The 17673-nt window shown below is 42.6% G+C and overlaps 1 protein-coding gene across 7 annotated transcripts in view; it reads left to right on the top strand.

The window, feature by feature from the left end:
• The window catches only part of PDE9A (phosphodiesterase 9A), a 48616-nt gene that overhangs the window by 21650 nt on the left and 9293 nt on the right, over nucleotides 1-17673 (top strand). For all 7 annotated transcript variants that reach the window (XM_071752310.1, XM_071752300.1, XM_071752334.1 and 4 more), the window contains 6 exons: nucleotides 677-731; nucleotides 1544-1614; nucleotides 5920-6004; nucleotides 9573-9654; nucleotides 11945-12019; nucleotides 15108-15194. In XM_071752310.1, the coding sequence (XP_071608411.1) occupies nucleotides 677-731; nucleotides 1544-1614; nucleotides 5920-6004; nucleotides 9573-9654; nucleotides 11945-12019; nucleotides 15108-15194 (455 nt within the window). The remainder of the gene's footprint in view (nucleotides 1-676; nucleotides 732-1543; nucleotides 1615-5919; nucleotides 6005-9572; nucleotides 9655-11944; nucleotides 12020-15107; nucleotides 15195-17673) is intronic.

Genomic DNA, 17673 nt, shown 5'->3' with positions numbered 1-17673 from the left:
AAAGCAGTTCAGTCCAAGTTATGTTCTCAAGGAAAAAAGGGGTTGGGAAACTTGTGCTCTGCTGTGTCTGTCCCAGGAACCAGGAAGGGCGGACCTCATTCTGCAAGGACAGTCTTTTGGCATCTCATGTTTGCTGGAATTTTATGCAGAGCAGTGTGATTCTTATGAATTTGAACAGAAAAAATTGGTCTCCAGTCTAATGTCCCAGTGTTAATCCAAAAAGCAAGTTTTCTTGTGTTTATAAGCTCTTATGTTTTCTATGGGCATTCTGGCACCAGAATGCTGATGGTGTAGAGGCAGTCCTTTTGAGCCAGACCTTCCAAAAGCAGATGGTTATTCTGGGTGTCCTACCCAAGAAATGTGAAAGGGTTCTCCTTTCCAGAAGGTGCTGCAAGCTACCATTAGAACAAGTTGCCTAGCACACCCCCCCACCCCAGAAAAAAAAAAAACCAACAAAAAACTGATAAATCTTAACTGTAATCTGCAGGCAGAGGAAGGCAAGTGAGAACGAGGAATCATTCCCAAATGCTGTCACTGTTCAAAGGACCAGAACAACTTTTTGGCTAAATGCCTCACTATCAAAGCTGGAATTCTGGGCATGCCATTTTACAGGGGAGCTGAGGGTATCTTCTTGCCTCTGTCATTTTTTGTTACATCTTCCTTCTATTTCTTTCAGAGAAAGAAGAATTGTTCCAGAATTTACTGGGACAGATTGCTGAGCAGTTCTCAAGGTAAGAAGCTGAACATTATTCTTAATTTAAAACATTTCTTTTATCAACTCGAAGTTTTTACAGGAGGCAGAGGGAATTTAATTTCTCTTTCGAACTCCACTCTTCCTGACAAATTTAGTCCCAGTACACGTTATTTCCTGCTGACAACAATATAGTAGCCTGAACCAAAAACTATTTTGGCAATTACTTTGATCGAAAAAGCAGATCAAGCAGCAAATAAAAAATGTTCTTACTGTCCTCCTGCCCTCTTTGGAAGCAAAAGAAATGCTTCTTCTTTGAACAGCCAAATCATCTGATTTGTTTCATTTTTTTCCTTTACCACCCAAACATGTGCCTCATCCAAGAGGATTTCTCATCACCTGTACAGCTGCTTAGTTTGTTCTAGCTGTTCTCAGTACGATATAGATCAACCCCACTGCAGGTCAGCAAATCACCAGTGTAACTCGGAGGAGGGCTTCAGAGAGCACAGACGCTGAGATGCTGCTGTTAGGCAAAGCATTATCAATTTAACTCTGCCTCCCTGGGGGGTACAATAACAAGTCACTACTGAGAGGAGGGGTAATGAAGTGTTGCAGAGCCACAGTACATTACCAGGGTCATAAAAAAATCATTTGTGCTTAATTATTCTGAAAATTAAGCGAGGGTGTATTTTGTGCCCAAATTTCTGCATTTCCATGGTAATTTTTTGTGTCCTTATGGCAACCGTGGCCGGACACATAAATCCTCTGAAAAATACAGACATCTGTAGCAAAAGTCCTTTGCAGGCAAGGCACTAAGTGTATACCATTAACACATGAGGATTTTCTTTTCAGGGTTTTTAAAATCAACGAGCTGAAAACGGAAGTAGCAAATCACTTGGCAATGCTGGAGAAAAAGGTTGAATGTGAGTGTTCCTTTCTTTCAGTATCACACTGAGAACCGGTGTCTCAGAACCCCCCTTGCCTCACCACCCTCACCTTACCCCTGCTCTATCCTGCTCCTCTGCTTTCTCCAATTGCTTGTCATTTGCCTGGTCTTGAGCCCAGAAGGTCAGGGAGCAGCCCAGGACAAGGCATGGGGAAGGCAGGAGACCATGGTGGCACCCGCTGGAGAGGCAGTGCTGGGGAGGGATGCCTGGCATTGCGGGCACCTCCCAGTCTCCCCAGTAAGGGGGCATTGATCCCCCCACCAAGCTTTGAGACTGGGGCCACGTCCTGCTCCTGACATGTCCTCCTCCTGCTGCATCCCCACAGCTCAGGGTCTCTACCACCCACCTCCCCATCCTCACCTCCAAGCCCCCCCAGCCTACCCTTCATGCCATGCCCCAGACCCAGTTTCTTTCTCACCCCCCTTCACCCAGCTGAGCCCCCTACCCCGTGCCCACTGTCTCACATCTTGCTGTCCCACATCTCTCTGTGTCACCAGGCAGTAACTTCTGGGCTGCAAACACAGGGCTTCACCCCTCGCTGCCCATATTGCCTGGCAGAGCACTGGGCAGCAGCCATTTCCTCCCTCACAGGCACTTCTAGTTATTGCACAACAACCAAGTCCGTGTGGTCAGATTGCTCCTTTGCTCTTGGTTTTGTTTTCTTGGGTTGGGTTTTTTGTTTGTTTGTTTTTTCTGTTCCTTTTTCTTTTTTTTTTCCCCTCACGCAGCATCTGATTTATTGTCAGTGTGTTATGCAGAACACAGGTCCAAGGGGAGGGGTAAGAATAAGGCACGGTCACACCCAGCATCACTTTGACACCAAAGGCCAAATCCTCACTGGTACACCTGATACACAGCATTTCAGTCAGGAGCAGGTAGAGTTTTCCCCAGCACTACAGCTGCAGAGAAAACTTTCTCACTAGAGCTGGCTGGGGAAAAAAAAAAAAAAAAAAAAAAAAAGTAAAAAAAAAAAAAGGGTTTTTGGTTCTTGGTTCATGGGTTCATGTTAGAACTTGTTTTCCTGAAATTTCCCCTGACCAGAAGCTACCTTGACCCTGCAGCTGCTGAGTGCTACTGATGTCTTTGTCAGCAGGGAGAGGAAAAAATGTCCTTACTCAAAAAGCAGCTGTAGGGGAACCTCTCCCAGAGGCCACCCCGGTGCAGGTTCCCAGTGTGGTGGGAGCCCTCGTGCAACATCCATGGAGGGGGCAACCTGCAGTGTGCTTTTCCCCAGCACAGACCTCCACAAGGAGTCTGAATAGCAATCCCTCCTGGTTTGCTTGGGTGCAGTTTACTCAAGGCTTGGTTAATTTATTCTTTTGTCCAAAAGAAAGAAAAGGAGAAGAAAAAAAAAAATTAGCTCAGTCACACTGCATTGTCTCTGGGACTTCTGGCCAATGCCTGTCCTCAGGGCTAAATGCCATGGACTGGAGCACATGAGGCAAGCATTCCTGTGTGTCTTCCAGTCCCCTTGGTATCCCTGATGAGCAGCTCTTCCAGCCAGCTTGGGGATGCTTTTGTCTGCTGGGTCTTCCCAGTGACCCCTGGGACTACACCCTGCACAAGTGATGCCTTTGTGTGCCCACAGCCTGTGGCAGTGGAGGAAGATGGTGAAGGTCTGAATGCTTCTGCCAGCTGGGAAGAGTTGTGCAGTCACACTCCCCAGCACTTCATGGCTGGTTTAGGGAACCAGCCCACAAGAGAGCTGCCACACGGATTGAATTCACTGGTGCCCAGAGGAGGCTTCCCCTCTGCAAGGGGGTCTGGCTAGGGATGGAAATAGCATCAGGCATAGCAATCTGCTGCCATTCTGCCTCAGCACTTGTCATCCTGCTTCCAGCAGCCTCAGCCTGTGGGAATGAGCTCCCTGGGTTGCCTGAGTACAAGTGAACCCATCTGCTCGAAATCGGACTTCTAGAATTTGACACAGAGGCAAATCTGCAATGTTTTAAAATAATCCCAGGCTTCCGTGTTTAAAAAGCAAGACTGGGAGAGAAAGAAGAGTGCCCAGCCTCCATACTCAAGCTGGACTCCCAGAGGTTGCTTTAAGAGCCATGTTTCAGTGCTGGAGTCAGCCCAAGGATTTCTTTAGGCAGCACGGGGTCTTCTCAGAAAGTATTTCTCGCTGCAGAATTATATAATGGGCCTTTAATCAGTGCATGACAAGGCCATTTATCATTTGCAAGCCAAACGTGAAAAGAATTGTGCTTTTGTATTGAGTTTTCTACTACCTCCTTCAGAGATCCCTTTTCCACCACTCTCACATGTGATCTCCAGGCTTTATTCCCCAGAGGGGACGTGTGTGTGGGGATAAGTGCTTGTGACAGCACTACAGCTGCACCTCACATAAAAAATTCTCAGTTTCCTTCCCATTATTCTCTAGAGACTGCTTCACAGAGATGTGTTTTCAAGGAGCCAAATCTTTTAACTGATTTTTAAGTCCCATCTAAACTTACGACTTTCCCTTGGAAAATGCTTCCATGCAGGGTAAGCAGTGGGAATGCTTTGTCCCATGTCTTGACGTACTCTGCTACAGCATTTCCACAGCAGCCTCAACATGAATAAGGAAACTGGCAAAAACCTTCTACAATTTGTAAGCATCTCACATCTACCTTAAGAAAATAATTATGTAAATTCTCTGCCCCCCTGGAGAGGTTTTGGAAGAAAACTAAAGAGATGCAAGATAAAAAGATGCTTGGGGCTGCCATTTTGCACTATAACTCCTTCCTTGCAGTCTCTTGATACCTCTAATTTGCTCCCATTGCTTCAAGTAGACAACAGCCACCATTTAGGCAGTTTGGCAATTGGGCTATCCACAAACTTTTCTCCAATGAATACACACCAGAATGGTACATAGCAGCGTGGGGCCTGCCCATCAGCTGCATCTGATCATGGACAGTTGAATGAGTACCAAAAAAAGTTCAGGCAGGTATCCAGCATGAAGATATTGAAAAAGCAGGACAGCATTTTGCCTGTATCATCACATCAGGATGACCCAGAGAGATTGCTTGTAACAATGTTAGACAAAAAACATTAATCTGGAAATGGGATTTTAAAGTGGAGGGTATCCCTATTATCAAGCATAAATCAAACCCCTTTCCCTTTCCTCTCCTAATATGTGGAATTTTTGACTCAATTCATATACCTCTCCGTTTTTCCTTTTTCCAAGTTCCAACATGATCCTTTGTTATTAGTAGTACAAAGTACTCTGCCTATGTAATGGGTTGTGCCCTTCCAAAGAAGCTTTTTATCACTTACATGCTACCCTCCAGATAAGTGTTTGACTATTATTTTCTAAGAAAATGACTGAATGCTGATTGTACAATTGCACATTCCCTCGAGTTGCCTGAACCACAGCTTGTGAACCACAGCTTGTTGGTGCAAACAGTGAGTTCAGTAAACAAATGAACTGTGAAATGATTGCATGTGAATGACATGTACTCAATAAATTGTGCTGTATTATGTCCTTGAGCATTCTGATAGTTCAGTGAGAGGGAAAGAAAAGGGAGATATTCTTATATTGTGCTGCATTAGGTTCTCATGGCTATGTGGAATGAAGGTTCATTGCTGCATAAAAAGGCAATCAAACCTTTTGCCTTGTGGCTTTCATAATTACACACAGAAGGGGAATATAGGATTTTTTGTGCCCCATGCATAAATAACTCTTGATTACAAAATTGATCAGCAAAAAAAAGTGACAGGTCTTCAATATCTAAAAAAAAAAAAAAAAAGAAATCAATCATTAGATCAAAACTTTTCAACATTCTCTCTCTCCTGCATTTGCACTTTGGTTTCTCTGTATCTAGCAATGCCTCTAGCACTCCTTAATGCTCTGCATGAACTTTCAAATTAAAACCTTTTATCTTAATGGGAATTCTAATCCTGCTGTGACGTGTTTGGCTAGCTGCATTTATCATCCCATCATGGTAGGGTTCTTTTTTTTTTTTTGCTCAGGATTTCCTTTGATTCGTATTCTACAGCAGAGAAGTGAAGGCACCGGAACAGCTGACTGCTGCTAACAATCATGGAAAAGCTGAGATGTTATGGCCATTAAAATACTGTAGCTATTATCTAAAATTGGCAGCAGATAGTTCCTATGGGTTTGCAAGATATACAGCCTTGGCAGCCCCTGCCTATGTGAGAACTGGGGCAGACTGTAAGAGCTCGCTGGCTCACTGGATAACCCCACTCTTAAAGCCCTTTGAAATTCTGCACAATTGTGAAACAGGATCCTTCGTCTTTTGCCATGGTAACACCCCCGTTGTTTTCCTTTGTTGACAGTGGAAGGCCTGAAAGTAGTGGAGATTGAGAAATGCAAGAGCGACATTAAAAAGATGAGGGAGGAAATGGCAGCAAGAAGCAGCAGGTAAGTTCTGCTCTGGACGTAGGCAAAGAAATAAGCATCTGGTTTCTGCAGAATCGAGTTAACTTCTGGGCTTTAGAGGAGCAAGGAAACCAGTAGCCATTAAGGACAGTGGCTTTAGTTTAACATTTGAAGAAGTATAGCCATTCATCAGTTCAAACAGATCTGACCATGGGAACAGAGGAAAAGGTCTTGCAACAGAGTTATTTTTCGCCATATAGAATGGGAATTCTTCAGCCGGATTTACTTGGAGAGAGGGAATAGGAACTTGCATAGTTAGGCATTTGGTTGGGAACCAGCTAATGCTCAAATCAGCTCATATATACTCTGGGAAAATATCAAATAAATACATAGCAGCTCTCCTAATTATGATCTCCCCCTGTTATAAAACAATTGCAAATTCAAGAAGAATTTGGGAATTACTTTCTAATTCAAGGGCTCACTCTGACTATGAAGTTTGGTTTGGTGTAGTTAAAACAACAGAAGGAAAAATTGCATTTTGTATGGTATAGGGTCTCAGCTGGAAATGCCCCTGTGTCATTGAAATACCCCACTGGGAAAAACAAATCATCACTGTGAGATTACAGATACTTCTGGGAAGGCTGCTGAAGAAGGATAGATCATGTTGCTCCAAGCACGGGTGAAGGGGATTTTTCTCAGCAAATGTAACTGTGCTGTCTGAACAGCCTCTCTCTTTTTCTTCATTTGGGGTCAAATTCTCTGACCTTTAATCAAGGTTTCCTATTGAGGGCAATGGGAGATCAGCTAAGAGAATTAGGCTTTATAATCTCTCACTTTTATAAATTTTGCCACCCAGATGTGTCAGAAGGCACAGCATTAATACATTTCTATTAAGTCTAAGGCAAAATTCAGCTGTCAAACTAGCCTAAATGCAGAGTAATGTTATTAACCTCAGATCTGCTCCAGGTTTATGCCAGTAGGATGGGCTGCAGTTTGCCCTCTGATTTGCATAATTTATTGCACAGGCATATGAGGAAATTTCATTATAAAAATTAGAACTTGGATTGGTAGGAAACTCAAAACTGTTTATGCTGATTTGTGCTGGGTGTGATATGAATAACGTGTGTGCCTGTGCATGTGTCTGTATTTTTCCTCAAGAGTTACAGGGAGCTGGGAAGGCTGCATTTATGAGCATAGTGGCACACAGGCAGATAAGGAATTAAAACCAAGGCAAAGGAGTTACGGCACCTTCATGTTTCTCCCAGTTCCTGCCCCCCACAGCAGGAAATACGAGACTGTCCCAATCATGACTCATTCCTCTCCCAGATCTTGTCACCTTACAGTCTATATTTTATGCTATAAACAGCAGTCTGTTAACAAGAAAAACAGGAATGAGGAGTGCTATGTCTTCTAGTGCAGCCAGCTCCAGCTGAGGTGTAGTCTTCACCAAAGGCTTGTGGTGAGATGTGACAGCCAGCAAAAGCCAGAGATCAGCATGGAGCATGATGCTGGAAAGCTGGGGTAAAAACTGGTGTAGTGCTCAGCAGCAAGCAGTGCTGGACACAGATGCCCCATCTAGTTGCTTTCAGCTGCCTTCACTGAAGCAGGAGCCTAATTTTCTGTGCTCAGCATCAGTTTGTGCCGTATCAATGTGGCAGCAACATTTCACAGCTCTTCTTGGTTCCCTTAAGCTGGGTCTTCCTCCTCCTAGCTTTACAAAATCTCCTCCTCCTTGCACAAAATTCTTCTTGTGTTTATCTGTACCCCAAGAGCTTGGGTCTCAAAGCAGCAGACCAAGTTCAGCCTATAACCTGTGGTGCTTACGAGTCACCTCCTTTTGCTTTAAGAGTGAGGAAAGGATGCTCCTTAGTAGCTGGCTATTAAGAGGGACCCCATGGGAAGCTGCTAAGGAATGAGCAGTGTTTCCTTATTGCCAAGTGACCATGACTCCACAGGAACAATGCCCCTGTCCCACAGTGACCCCAACCCCAAGGTGCTTTGCCACAGAGAGGCTGAACAAAATCTCTCCCGCTGGCATGAGACATGTGCATGCTGGGGGGACGGGGACAGAGGCATCCCAGGACAAGTGGAAAAGGTTTTGCTCCTCTTTAGGCTTGTCATCACTTGTGCAGTGGCACTTTCTGGATAATGTGTTACAGCTGCAATTAGAGATCACATCTAAGTTTAAAAAATGTATATAAATATGTGGGTGCATATATTCCTTCAATGGTATCCCAGTGTACCCAGCTGTATTCTTGCATGTTTACACGTTATATTTGCTGTTAAATTACCAAATGACAGAGTAAGGATGAAGAGCTTATAAAAGTCATCACACACAGTGAATTGTGCATCTCTCCTTTTTAGAAGAGCAAAGCAGCCCCACTTGAATCCTCCAAATAGTTTTTGTTTTTTGTTTAGTTTTTTTTTTTGCTCGTCTGCTTTTTATGCTCACCACTGGCAGATGCTAATAACATTATAGTGTCATTTAAAATAATGATCATATGCAGACAGAGTTTTACATTTGTAAAGGTCTGATGCATCCTGGCTCTGGTTTGTTACCCAGCACAGTAGGATGAAGACTTCAGTACTTCACTACAGCTGGAAATTATGGATAGTTGGCTGACCCCCGTCTAACCCTAACATTCAGCTCCAATTAGGGCAAGGAATGCCCCAATCTCTATTTTTATCATCCTAATACCCTTCACAATGGAGTTTTGAGGAAACAGCTTTGGAAACTATTAAGAGAATTTTTCATCAACGGAAAGTCTCCTTAAACAGGACAGGAAAAGGCAGCTAGTTAAAGCCAGCTGACCTCCATGAATTATAAAATGGCAAAACTTTCATAGGATTCAGGCAACACTATCAGAAATTACAGCAGATATCAGCGTTAAGAGGAGAAAAGAGACCTAGATAAATTCCCAACAGAGAAGAGAAACACTAAAAAGACATGCAATATGGAACAAGTGAAACAACTGTAAAACAGATAAATGAAGTTAATTGAATACTTTGGTTGGCTTCTTTTGAGGGGGTTCGTTTACCTTTATTTGGCAGTAGTCTTGAAAAAAGGAGCAAGGATGATCCAAATGTTAGGACTAAGGGGATAAATGCAAAATGCAAACAGATCAACCTCACATGAGAGTTATTAAAGTCCATGTGCTTATCAGCCTGGCAAACACGTGCTGAGTTAAACTATCACAATTGCCATGGGTGATACCACCGAGCTCTCAGTTTTATTGTGCTCCCTGTGGCTGCAAGGTAAGAAAATGCTCTTGTACTGCAATGAAGCAACCTAGGTGCTCTGCAGAGGCTGTAAGGCTGCTGTAATCCTCCCACCATCATGGGAATAGTATCAGCTATGATGGGAATAGTATCAGCTTGGCCCCTCTACACGCAGAGGAAGGAAAAGCAGATAACTGGCAGTGGGTGGCAGGGGAAAGAATCCTAAAGAGGATCACACTTTTAAAGCATTCGAGTAACCCCACATTAGATGGTTTGGAGAGTGTGGTGATCCTCCAGGTAATGCCTACTAAGAGAGCAGAGAACTTGTGGAATTTTTCAAGACACTGCACTCATGTTCCCACAATGTTAAGAGCTGATAATTTCATTTCAGGACTAACTGTCCCTGCAAGTACAGCTTTTTGGATGAAAACAAGAGGCTGACTCCCCGGAGGGATGTGCCAACCTACCCAAAGGTACCACTCAGTGCTTGCTCTTCCCAGAATCCTAGCATGTGCTTGCCGTCCTGACAAGTGCTGGTTTATAGTACATGACTTCCTAGCCATCTACCTCCTAGTTGTTCTAAATCCAGGGCCTCATCCAAAACCCCTGGAAGCTTATAGAAAAAGCTGCTCTTATCTGCAGTGACATAGAATTGGATCCTCAGTAGTCTTTAATGCTTGAAAGCTCATTAGTGTTTGAAATGTTAATGAATATTTTGCATTCATCATCATTTAAAACTCTTCGGTCTAGTTGTGCTTGTTTATTCTCCATGTTCATAGCAAACAATCAAAAATAGCCTATAATATTGCACTCTAATTGAAAATAGTGCTTCTGCTTGTTTTTTTTTCTAATGGATTATTTTTTAATTTAGAAATTAATTTATGGGAATGCTTCACCTAGGGAGGCAAAGAGAAAACGCTACATTGGATTCTCTCCAGAATGATTCATTGTCCCTGTGAATATGAATTAGTGTATTTGCTAGAGAAAACAGTAATGCCTGAAGAAAAATGTGTACTGGGCAAGTACAAATCCACAGTGACAAATGAGTTTTAAAACCATGCAGCACACAGGTAGCACCAGCAGTGTTTGCCCAGAGGAATTATTTAAAGCTACCAGGTTATGTCTGCTCAGTGAGCAGCTCACACCTTGGCACAACACCAGCTCACACACGTGCAAATCAGATTTTAACAGTGGACAGTTGTTGGCTGGCTCAGCTACTCTGAAGTTCACATGGTAGGATGTGATGCACGTGTCTGATCTGGACATGCATCCCTACATATTTGTCTTGAGAGACTTACAGAGCAATCAGTTATAGGTTTTGCTATTTATTCTGCTCTGCCTAGCATCTCTTTTAATTAACTTTTACACAAAGGGTTTGTGCTTCTGACTCTAACAAATCCTTTTACAAAATGTAGAAGTTCTTAACTGGATTTTTCCTCTTGATAAATACTTAATTCAACCTTTGATGTGCTGCTGTGATACTAGGATCTTGGATTAACAACAAGCACTACAAAGAGTTGTACTGACTGACTGGAGTAAACTGGTAGTCTGTGTTTCTGTATTATCCCGAGACCAAAGCTCAGAGGAGTTTTGGTTTTAGGAGTTTGGGTTCTGTCTGACTGGTCTGTGAAATTTATCAGTTCTCAAGTGCTTGATTTGTCCAATGTCAGTGAAGCTACAAGTGATGAGTACACTGACAGAAGATGTCATTACAACACTGTTATCTAAAAACAGATGTGTACTGCTAATTCACAGTTTTCTTTCAGAATGTCACATTAAATGCACATTATATATGCAAATGCAAAAAACATTACCTCTCTGAGACGGAAAAATTAATCTTCAGTGTTACTCTTCCTTGGATTAAGTACCAGCAATTAGCTGGCTCAGAAAATTTCATTCACCTGCTCGGTAGAGCAAGCCCAAAATGATTAGAGACAGCCATGGTAAACGGGCCAATTGCAGCTACAAGAGCTTTGTGTACAAGAAAGATTCTGATCGATAGAGTCTTGAAAAGATTAATTGGTGGAGCTGAGATCTCCCTTGGTACTTTAGCCCTCACACTTTCCTTTTTTTCATTTTGTATACAAATTGTAACTGGCTGTTGAGTTTGATTTTGTTTTAAGCCTCTGAATGTAATGATTAAAAATCACTTGAGTCTTGCAGGCTGACAACCAACTTGAAAATGTAAGTGTTCCTGAAAAAAAAATATTTTCAATGAGAGCATACATCATCTGAAAGTATATCATAACCCACCAGCTAATTTAGCACTGTTATCCTAGACACCTCACACCATCCAGCCATAACTGGCTGCATCAAAGACTGCTAATGCTCTGCAGGCAGCAGAACCATTGCCCTGGTTGCTTTCAGGGATGGATCTGTGCCCTGTGCCCTTTATATCCCTGTGCTGGATACACAAAACCCCATCAATCACACTTTCCTTTTCTCCCTAACCCTCCCCTTCCTTGCTCTGTAAGGATCTGCACTGCCCAGCATCCTGCCAGCTGGTGCCAGGGTGGGCAGTGACCTGGCTAGGGGCTTGCTGCCTGCCAGATGTGGGCATCCTGGAGTGACCACCAGCAGCTGGTGGGGAGGGTGAGGAGGGCTGGGCCAGCAGAGGGAGAGATCAGTTGCTTTCTCCTTAGGAAATATGGCTAAACCCAAAGTGAATGGAAACTTGGGAGTCCCAAGGAGACTCCTGCCAGTAGTAGGTCTCATGCCAGGCTGGAGGACCCTTAGGTAACCCCCCTGCCTTTCTGTCTGCAGTACATGCTGTCCCAGGAGACCATTGAAGCACTTCGAAAACCAACCTTTGATGTCTGGCTGTGGGAACCCAACGAGGTAAGGATGCCACGTTAGCTGGGTTAGTGCTCTTTCTGAGACCCAGCAAGGCCAGAAGAGCCCTTTGAGATGGTCTGCAGGGTTTTTCCCCTTTTCCGCCCCTTACTCTCTATCCTTTTTTAATTTTCATATCACACCACAATGCATTATTTTCCCTAACAGATGCCAGATAGATTATACTGATGATCATATTCTGACCCCTATTAATTTTTTTCTTTGAGCTCTTCCTAGTAATGTCCCACAGCAACCAGTACACTATCATTACTGTCACATGAGTTCTCCCATGCCATTTTATCTGAACAAGTCAATCCCCAGCAAAGTGGATCCTTAACCACATCATCAATAACTCCACTCCAGTTAATAAAGCAGCATGCTGCTGTGTGCAGAGGTGCATGCATTGATTCACACACTTCTAGGCAATGTTCTTTCTGTGGTGTATTCTGAAGGGGTTGCAAAGCTGCATGCACAACCTTATTTCATATTTCTTTGTTTTCTTATTTTTCTTATTGCTGCTTTTCTTATTGTTACTAGCATCCATTGCTCATGACTTGCATTGTAGAAGGTTCTGGAATGCCCATATGTAAACCTCTGTAGATACATGAAGGAGAAGCATGTTTCTGTAGTGGCCAGTTTATAAGATAAAGGAAAACTAGATTGAGCAAATATGAGCATATGTCACCTAGGAGATATAAGGGAGAACAGGACTAAAGCAGGATTTTAGCACTGAGTATTTCCTGAGGGGAGGATTGGTTGAGTCTAGAAGCACCCCCAACAGCAATCACCTTAATTATTTTCTCAATCAGATGTTGTGTGTATAAAAGCCATTCTGTCTCAGCACCTGTAGATGAACACGACAAGGAAAACCACCCCATGCCCCCCATCTCAGTAACAGCATTTTTCCTTCAGGACATTTCATCCAGCTAGCAGAGTGACAGAATGACTCTCTGGTGGCTTTAGGGCCATCTTCCATTCACAGAGGCTGGCAGAGCTTCCCTTGGGCAGTCCGTGCCAAGATGAGGCTGGTGCTCTCCACTTACTGCTCCCTTTCCAGCTTTTTTTTTTTCTCTGAACCATGGCAATGAAACTGCTCAGGCAAAATTCTCACCCCCAGCTTTGGAATGCCTGTCAGGTTTTTATAGTGGGAGAGAATTACAGCCTGCCAGGTGGACTATAGCACTGTTGGCTCATTGTTGTTCTGACTATTAAGAAAGAATAGGGAGAGCCAAAAAAACCCATTATCCACATATTCTTGTGTGCTGAGGCATAGTATTTTAGCACAGTAACTCATTCAGAGCAGTAGGAAACACTACATGGTGGCATGAACAAGGCTAGCAAGGAGGTGCAGAGATGAGACATGAACTGCAAGGAGTGCTGATCAGAAATAAGATACTGTGGAAACTCTGGTGAGCCAAGCACCATATGGGTTTGTCTCATACTTTTAGCTCTGGGTTGTGTTTACAGAGAATATTTCAATTCTGTCAGTGCTTGTTTAGCAATGAGCATTTGCCCACATGCTCAGTGTGGGGCAGGCAGGTTATAAACCAGTCTTCTGTAAGCAAATTAATAATGTGCTCCGTGGCATCTCAGTAAACAGAGCCACACAGCAAGCTTGCATTCTGTTTCCCAAATGCCCACTCACTTTCAAGCCTTAGGAAAGTCCAGTATTCAAGCTTTTTCTGTTGACCAAGAAAGCTAAAAATGAAAAGTGAGATTCTCATGTGTTCAGGGGCATGTGCTTTGGGACTCAGAATCAACCTGCCACTCACCCAAAGCTCTCTTGGCAGCAGCTGGAGGGAAAAAGGCATTTCTGTGGGTAATTCAGACCTTCTAGATCAAGCTTATTGTCTCAGAAAGTATTTTCTGAAACTATTGCAAAACATATATTCAGCCTCTGGGACTGGGAAAAAGACAAGGTGGTCTGCAGCAAAATGCTCACCATGTGATCTGAGCACAATTCAGCTCGTGACATGGTCCCTGAAGTCTTGCAGGAAAATCTTTTCCTTCCTGTTGAAATGACTCAAAAACAGCCTCCTGGTTGCTGCATGAACTATGTATATTCCCTGACTGAATATAAAGTTTCATTAGATGGAATCATTCTGGAGCCTTTTTTGAGAGCCTAAATAACAGAGACCTAACCAAAAATGTCTCCAAGGCTGTATTTTTTACATTGCACTCATTACATTAGAGCTTCTGGGTCAGTCTACAGTCTAAGAGCTGCATCTGCTAATACAATGGCTACATTTCATTCCCTGCTTTGACTTCAGAAAGCATTTGACTTCAGAAATGCAGATACATAAACTCCTGATGGTCTGGAAGTCTCTTCATTTCTGACCAGTGTCACCTGTTAAATGACCAGACACATCAGATTGCTAATACCATTCATTTTCATTATTTTCAAACCCAGAAGATTAACTGGGTTAATCTTCTACCCCAGAGCAGATGTTGTTGCAGAAGAACTGCCTGTGCCTTTGCACCTCAGCTCCTGGGATTCACACAGTTCACAGGAGGGGATGGTCACAAACCTGCTGCAATTTTCTAGTATCATAATGGGAGATCTTTTGTTAATCCAGAAGCCTGAGTTAAGTGGGTTTAGGAACTCATGACAAGTCATAAACAAAGAAAATATTGGCACATGTATAGAATAAACATTTCTTTAAGGTTCTCTTCTGCTGTCATTTTGTATGCAGCTGGGACCTTTGGACTCAGTGGAAAAACTCCCACTGATTCCATTGCGTGTTAGAACATATCCCAGCTGAATTAGAAAAATGGCAATATTCTTGTGTGTGTGTGAAAAGAAATTGCTGTGATCGACATGAATCACATTTACTAAAAAAGCTGGTGTGATTCAAAGCCCTGCACAAAACTTGTGAGGTCAACAGCAATCTGTCTACTTCAAGAAGCTTTCACAACCTCTCTGTCTCCCCTCTTGCACTGCCTCTAATCATACAATCTTTGAACATCTTTCTTTCATCTTATCAAGAGGGCTCTACAATTATTCAGTGCTTGCAAGGAGGAAATTCACTCTGCAATATATCATAAAGTAAAGTGATATTTGTCAAGCCAATAACTTATCCATTCTTGGCTGCAGATGCTGAGCTGTTTGGAACATATGTACCATGATCTTGGGTTGGTAAAGGACTTCAACATCAATCCTATCACGTTAAAGAGGTGGTTGGTAAGTGTTTCAAATTTCTGATTTTTGCAATTTTTCAGATTCAAAAATCAATAAAGAAAACATTTAGTCATGGAATCAACTTGACTCACATGAGTAGTCCCACTGAAAGCAGTAAGTCTATACAAATTCTTAAAATCCAAGTACTTCAGCAAATGTTTGCATTCTTGTGGTAACAGATGACATTTTTTTAACTGTTCTGCATTTGTTTGCTGAGGTTTCTGGGGTATGCTCTTGGTACCTAATGTAAATGGAGACAAATGTCTTCAGATATGGCAAAAAAAGCCAATATGTGCAATAATCATTAGATGTGCTAAATCTCAGGGAGTAAAAGAGCAAGGCAAGAAGAGAAAATAATTGCTGAGAAGTTAATCAACTTTCTTTACTCCATTTTTTTAATGTTAAACATGTTGTAGAGACGTCAGACATGATAATGATGAGCTCAGACGCCAACTAAGATATCTAAAGAAAAAACATTGGTGTGTTTAAAAGTCAGTATGTTATCAGGTCCAAAGGAGAGTATAAGAAAGAATTTGCTAAAAGGCTGCAGAATATATTTGCTTTCTCTAAAAAGTCATCATGTTTGAAGAGAACTGTAGAACAGTATATATTTTACCCTTTGTTTTAAAAGGATCTGTATAGTTAGTAAAGCTTAAGTATCTGTCTGACAAATTGATTAAAACTATAATAAAAAACATTATGATGTGAAGTTCATTTTACAAATGTTTTATACAATTCCTCTAGCAAAGAATAATATCTCACTAATCTCTTCTAATTACATGAACAGTATGGACAAAATAGAGGGAACTGTTTTACATGCTTTATGTAGACTCCCAGAAAGGCCTAAAAAAATTGCACTAATTTAGAAGGTGGGTGGAAAACACATAGCAAAGCACTGGATTTGTCATATCATCAAGTATAACAAGAGCAAAAAGCACCTGGACACCATCATATATGGAGCAGTGTCTGTCACTGCTTGGTGTTCTGCTGCTGGCTGAAGCTAACAAGGCATTAGGCTCATCAGAAGCCAGAATTAGGGATAAAATGGATCAGTGTTACCATGTCACCACAGAGTGCATAAGGCTTCCCTGGGATATGTGGTTAGGACTGATAAAGTCTTTTTAGAAAAATGGTATGACTACAGTAAAGGAGATACCAAAAATTACTGAGACCTAGGAAGTCTCTCCCTAAAGAAGGCAGATGAAAAGGTCACTGTTGTTGACCTTAGTAAGCTGCTGAACAGAAAGGGTAGGATGAAGCCCAATACAATCAAGGCTAGCATGGAGTAGATAAAACAGAAAATTTCTTCCTCCTCTCTCCCAGTCTGAAAACACGGGAAACAAGGTGATATGTCAACACACATCAGCATGCCACCCACAGTCATTATTGCAGGCAGCTTCCTGTTAGCTCACATCTCCAAGTAATTTGTTACCACCAGCATTTAAGCCAGTCTTGTTCTGAACAATGAGAGGAGTTTATTATGTATTTTCTACAAAGGTTAGACAGGATGAGATTATTTTTCTAAAACACTAGCCTCAGAGAAAGAGGGATGATTAAAAAAAAAAAGCCTAGGACTCTGCTTCAACCTGTGATACTTCACCAGGCACAGTATGGGCATCAATTTGAACATAAGTGAGTAAGAAAAAGCCACTCATGTATATGCTTGCTTTCTTGCTTCCACATCTACTAGGTACAGAAATATTCCAGAAAGAGGAGGAAAGGATGACTAATACAACCAAATCATTCCATCCCTTCAGTCCTCTGAGTCAGGAGTCCCCTGGGATGCTCTGGGCTCCACTGCTGGATGTACACATTACATCTGTGCAGTGTTGAACAGTGCCTGGGCATGACCACGGTGTCCATGTGGGTGTACTGCCCAACACCTGTGAGCCTCACTGTCAACCTTATTGTGCCATTAGTTACTTATTAAAAAAAAAAAAAAAAAAAAAAAAAAAAGTAATATTTCTAAAGTCCTTGCCGCAGAATAATCTGAGCAGCTTTTTCAATTAAATCCCCAAGTTCTCTTGATCTCGTCTAGAGCTTTGAGGCTTCCTAGAAGTCAAGTCCCATGCTGAAGGTTTTGGTCCTGGTGGGGCTTGAAGGCTTTTGAAGGAAATTCAGTATTTAGCTGGAGAGTGGGACAGGAATTCCATTCATGTCATCAATCCAGACTCCTCAGTAATTGAAGCATGTGCATAAGGACTCTCTAAGGTACAGGGTATGGAGGACTGAGCAGAGGGGATCCAGCAGCACTGCTGACACTTGGCTGTTCTGTGCAGGACAGGATACCAAGGGCTATCCAGTGCATTGGAATAATGACTGTGGCATGTGTTACCCCAGCTGTGCCAGCTCCACTCAGCTAACCCAGCTGACAGTAGTGACAACACATGGAAAGAGAAGCTTTAGCTTGCATTTGTAATGAGGGCATACAGCCAGGAGCTGTTGAACGTTAAAACACACCAGAACCAGTCCCACGTGCCTA

Source organism: Heliangelus exortis, chromosome 1, assembly GCF_036169615.1.
Source record: "Heliangelus exortis chromosome 1, bHelExo1.hap1, whole genome shotgun sequence".
Taxonomy (NCBI): Eukaryota; Metazoa; Chordata; class Aves; order Apodiformes; family Trochilidae; genus Heliangelus; species Heliangelus exortis.
Note: the sequence above shows the minus strand (reverse complement) of the source record. Positions and strands in the feature narration are given on the sequence as shown.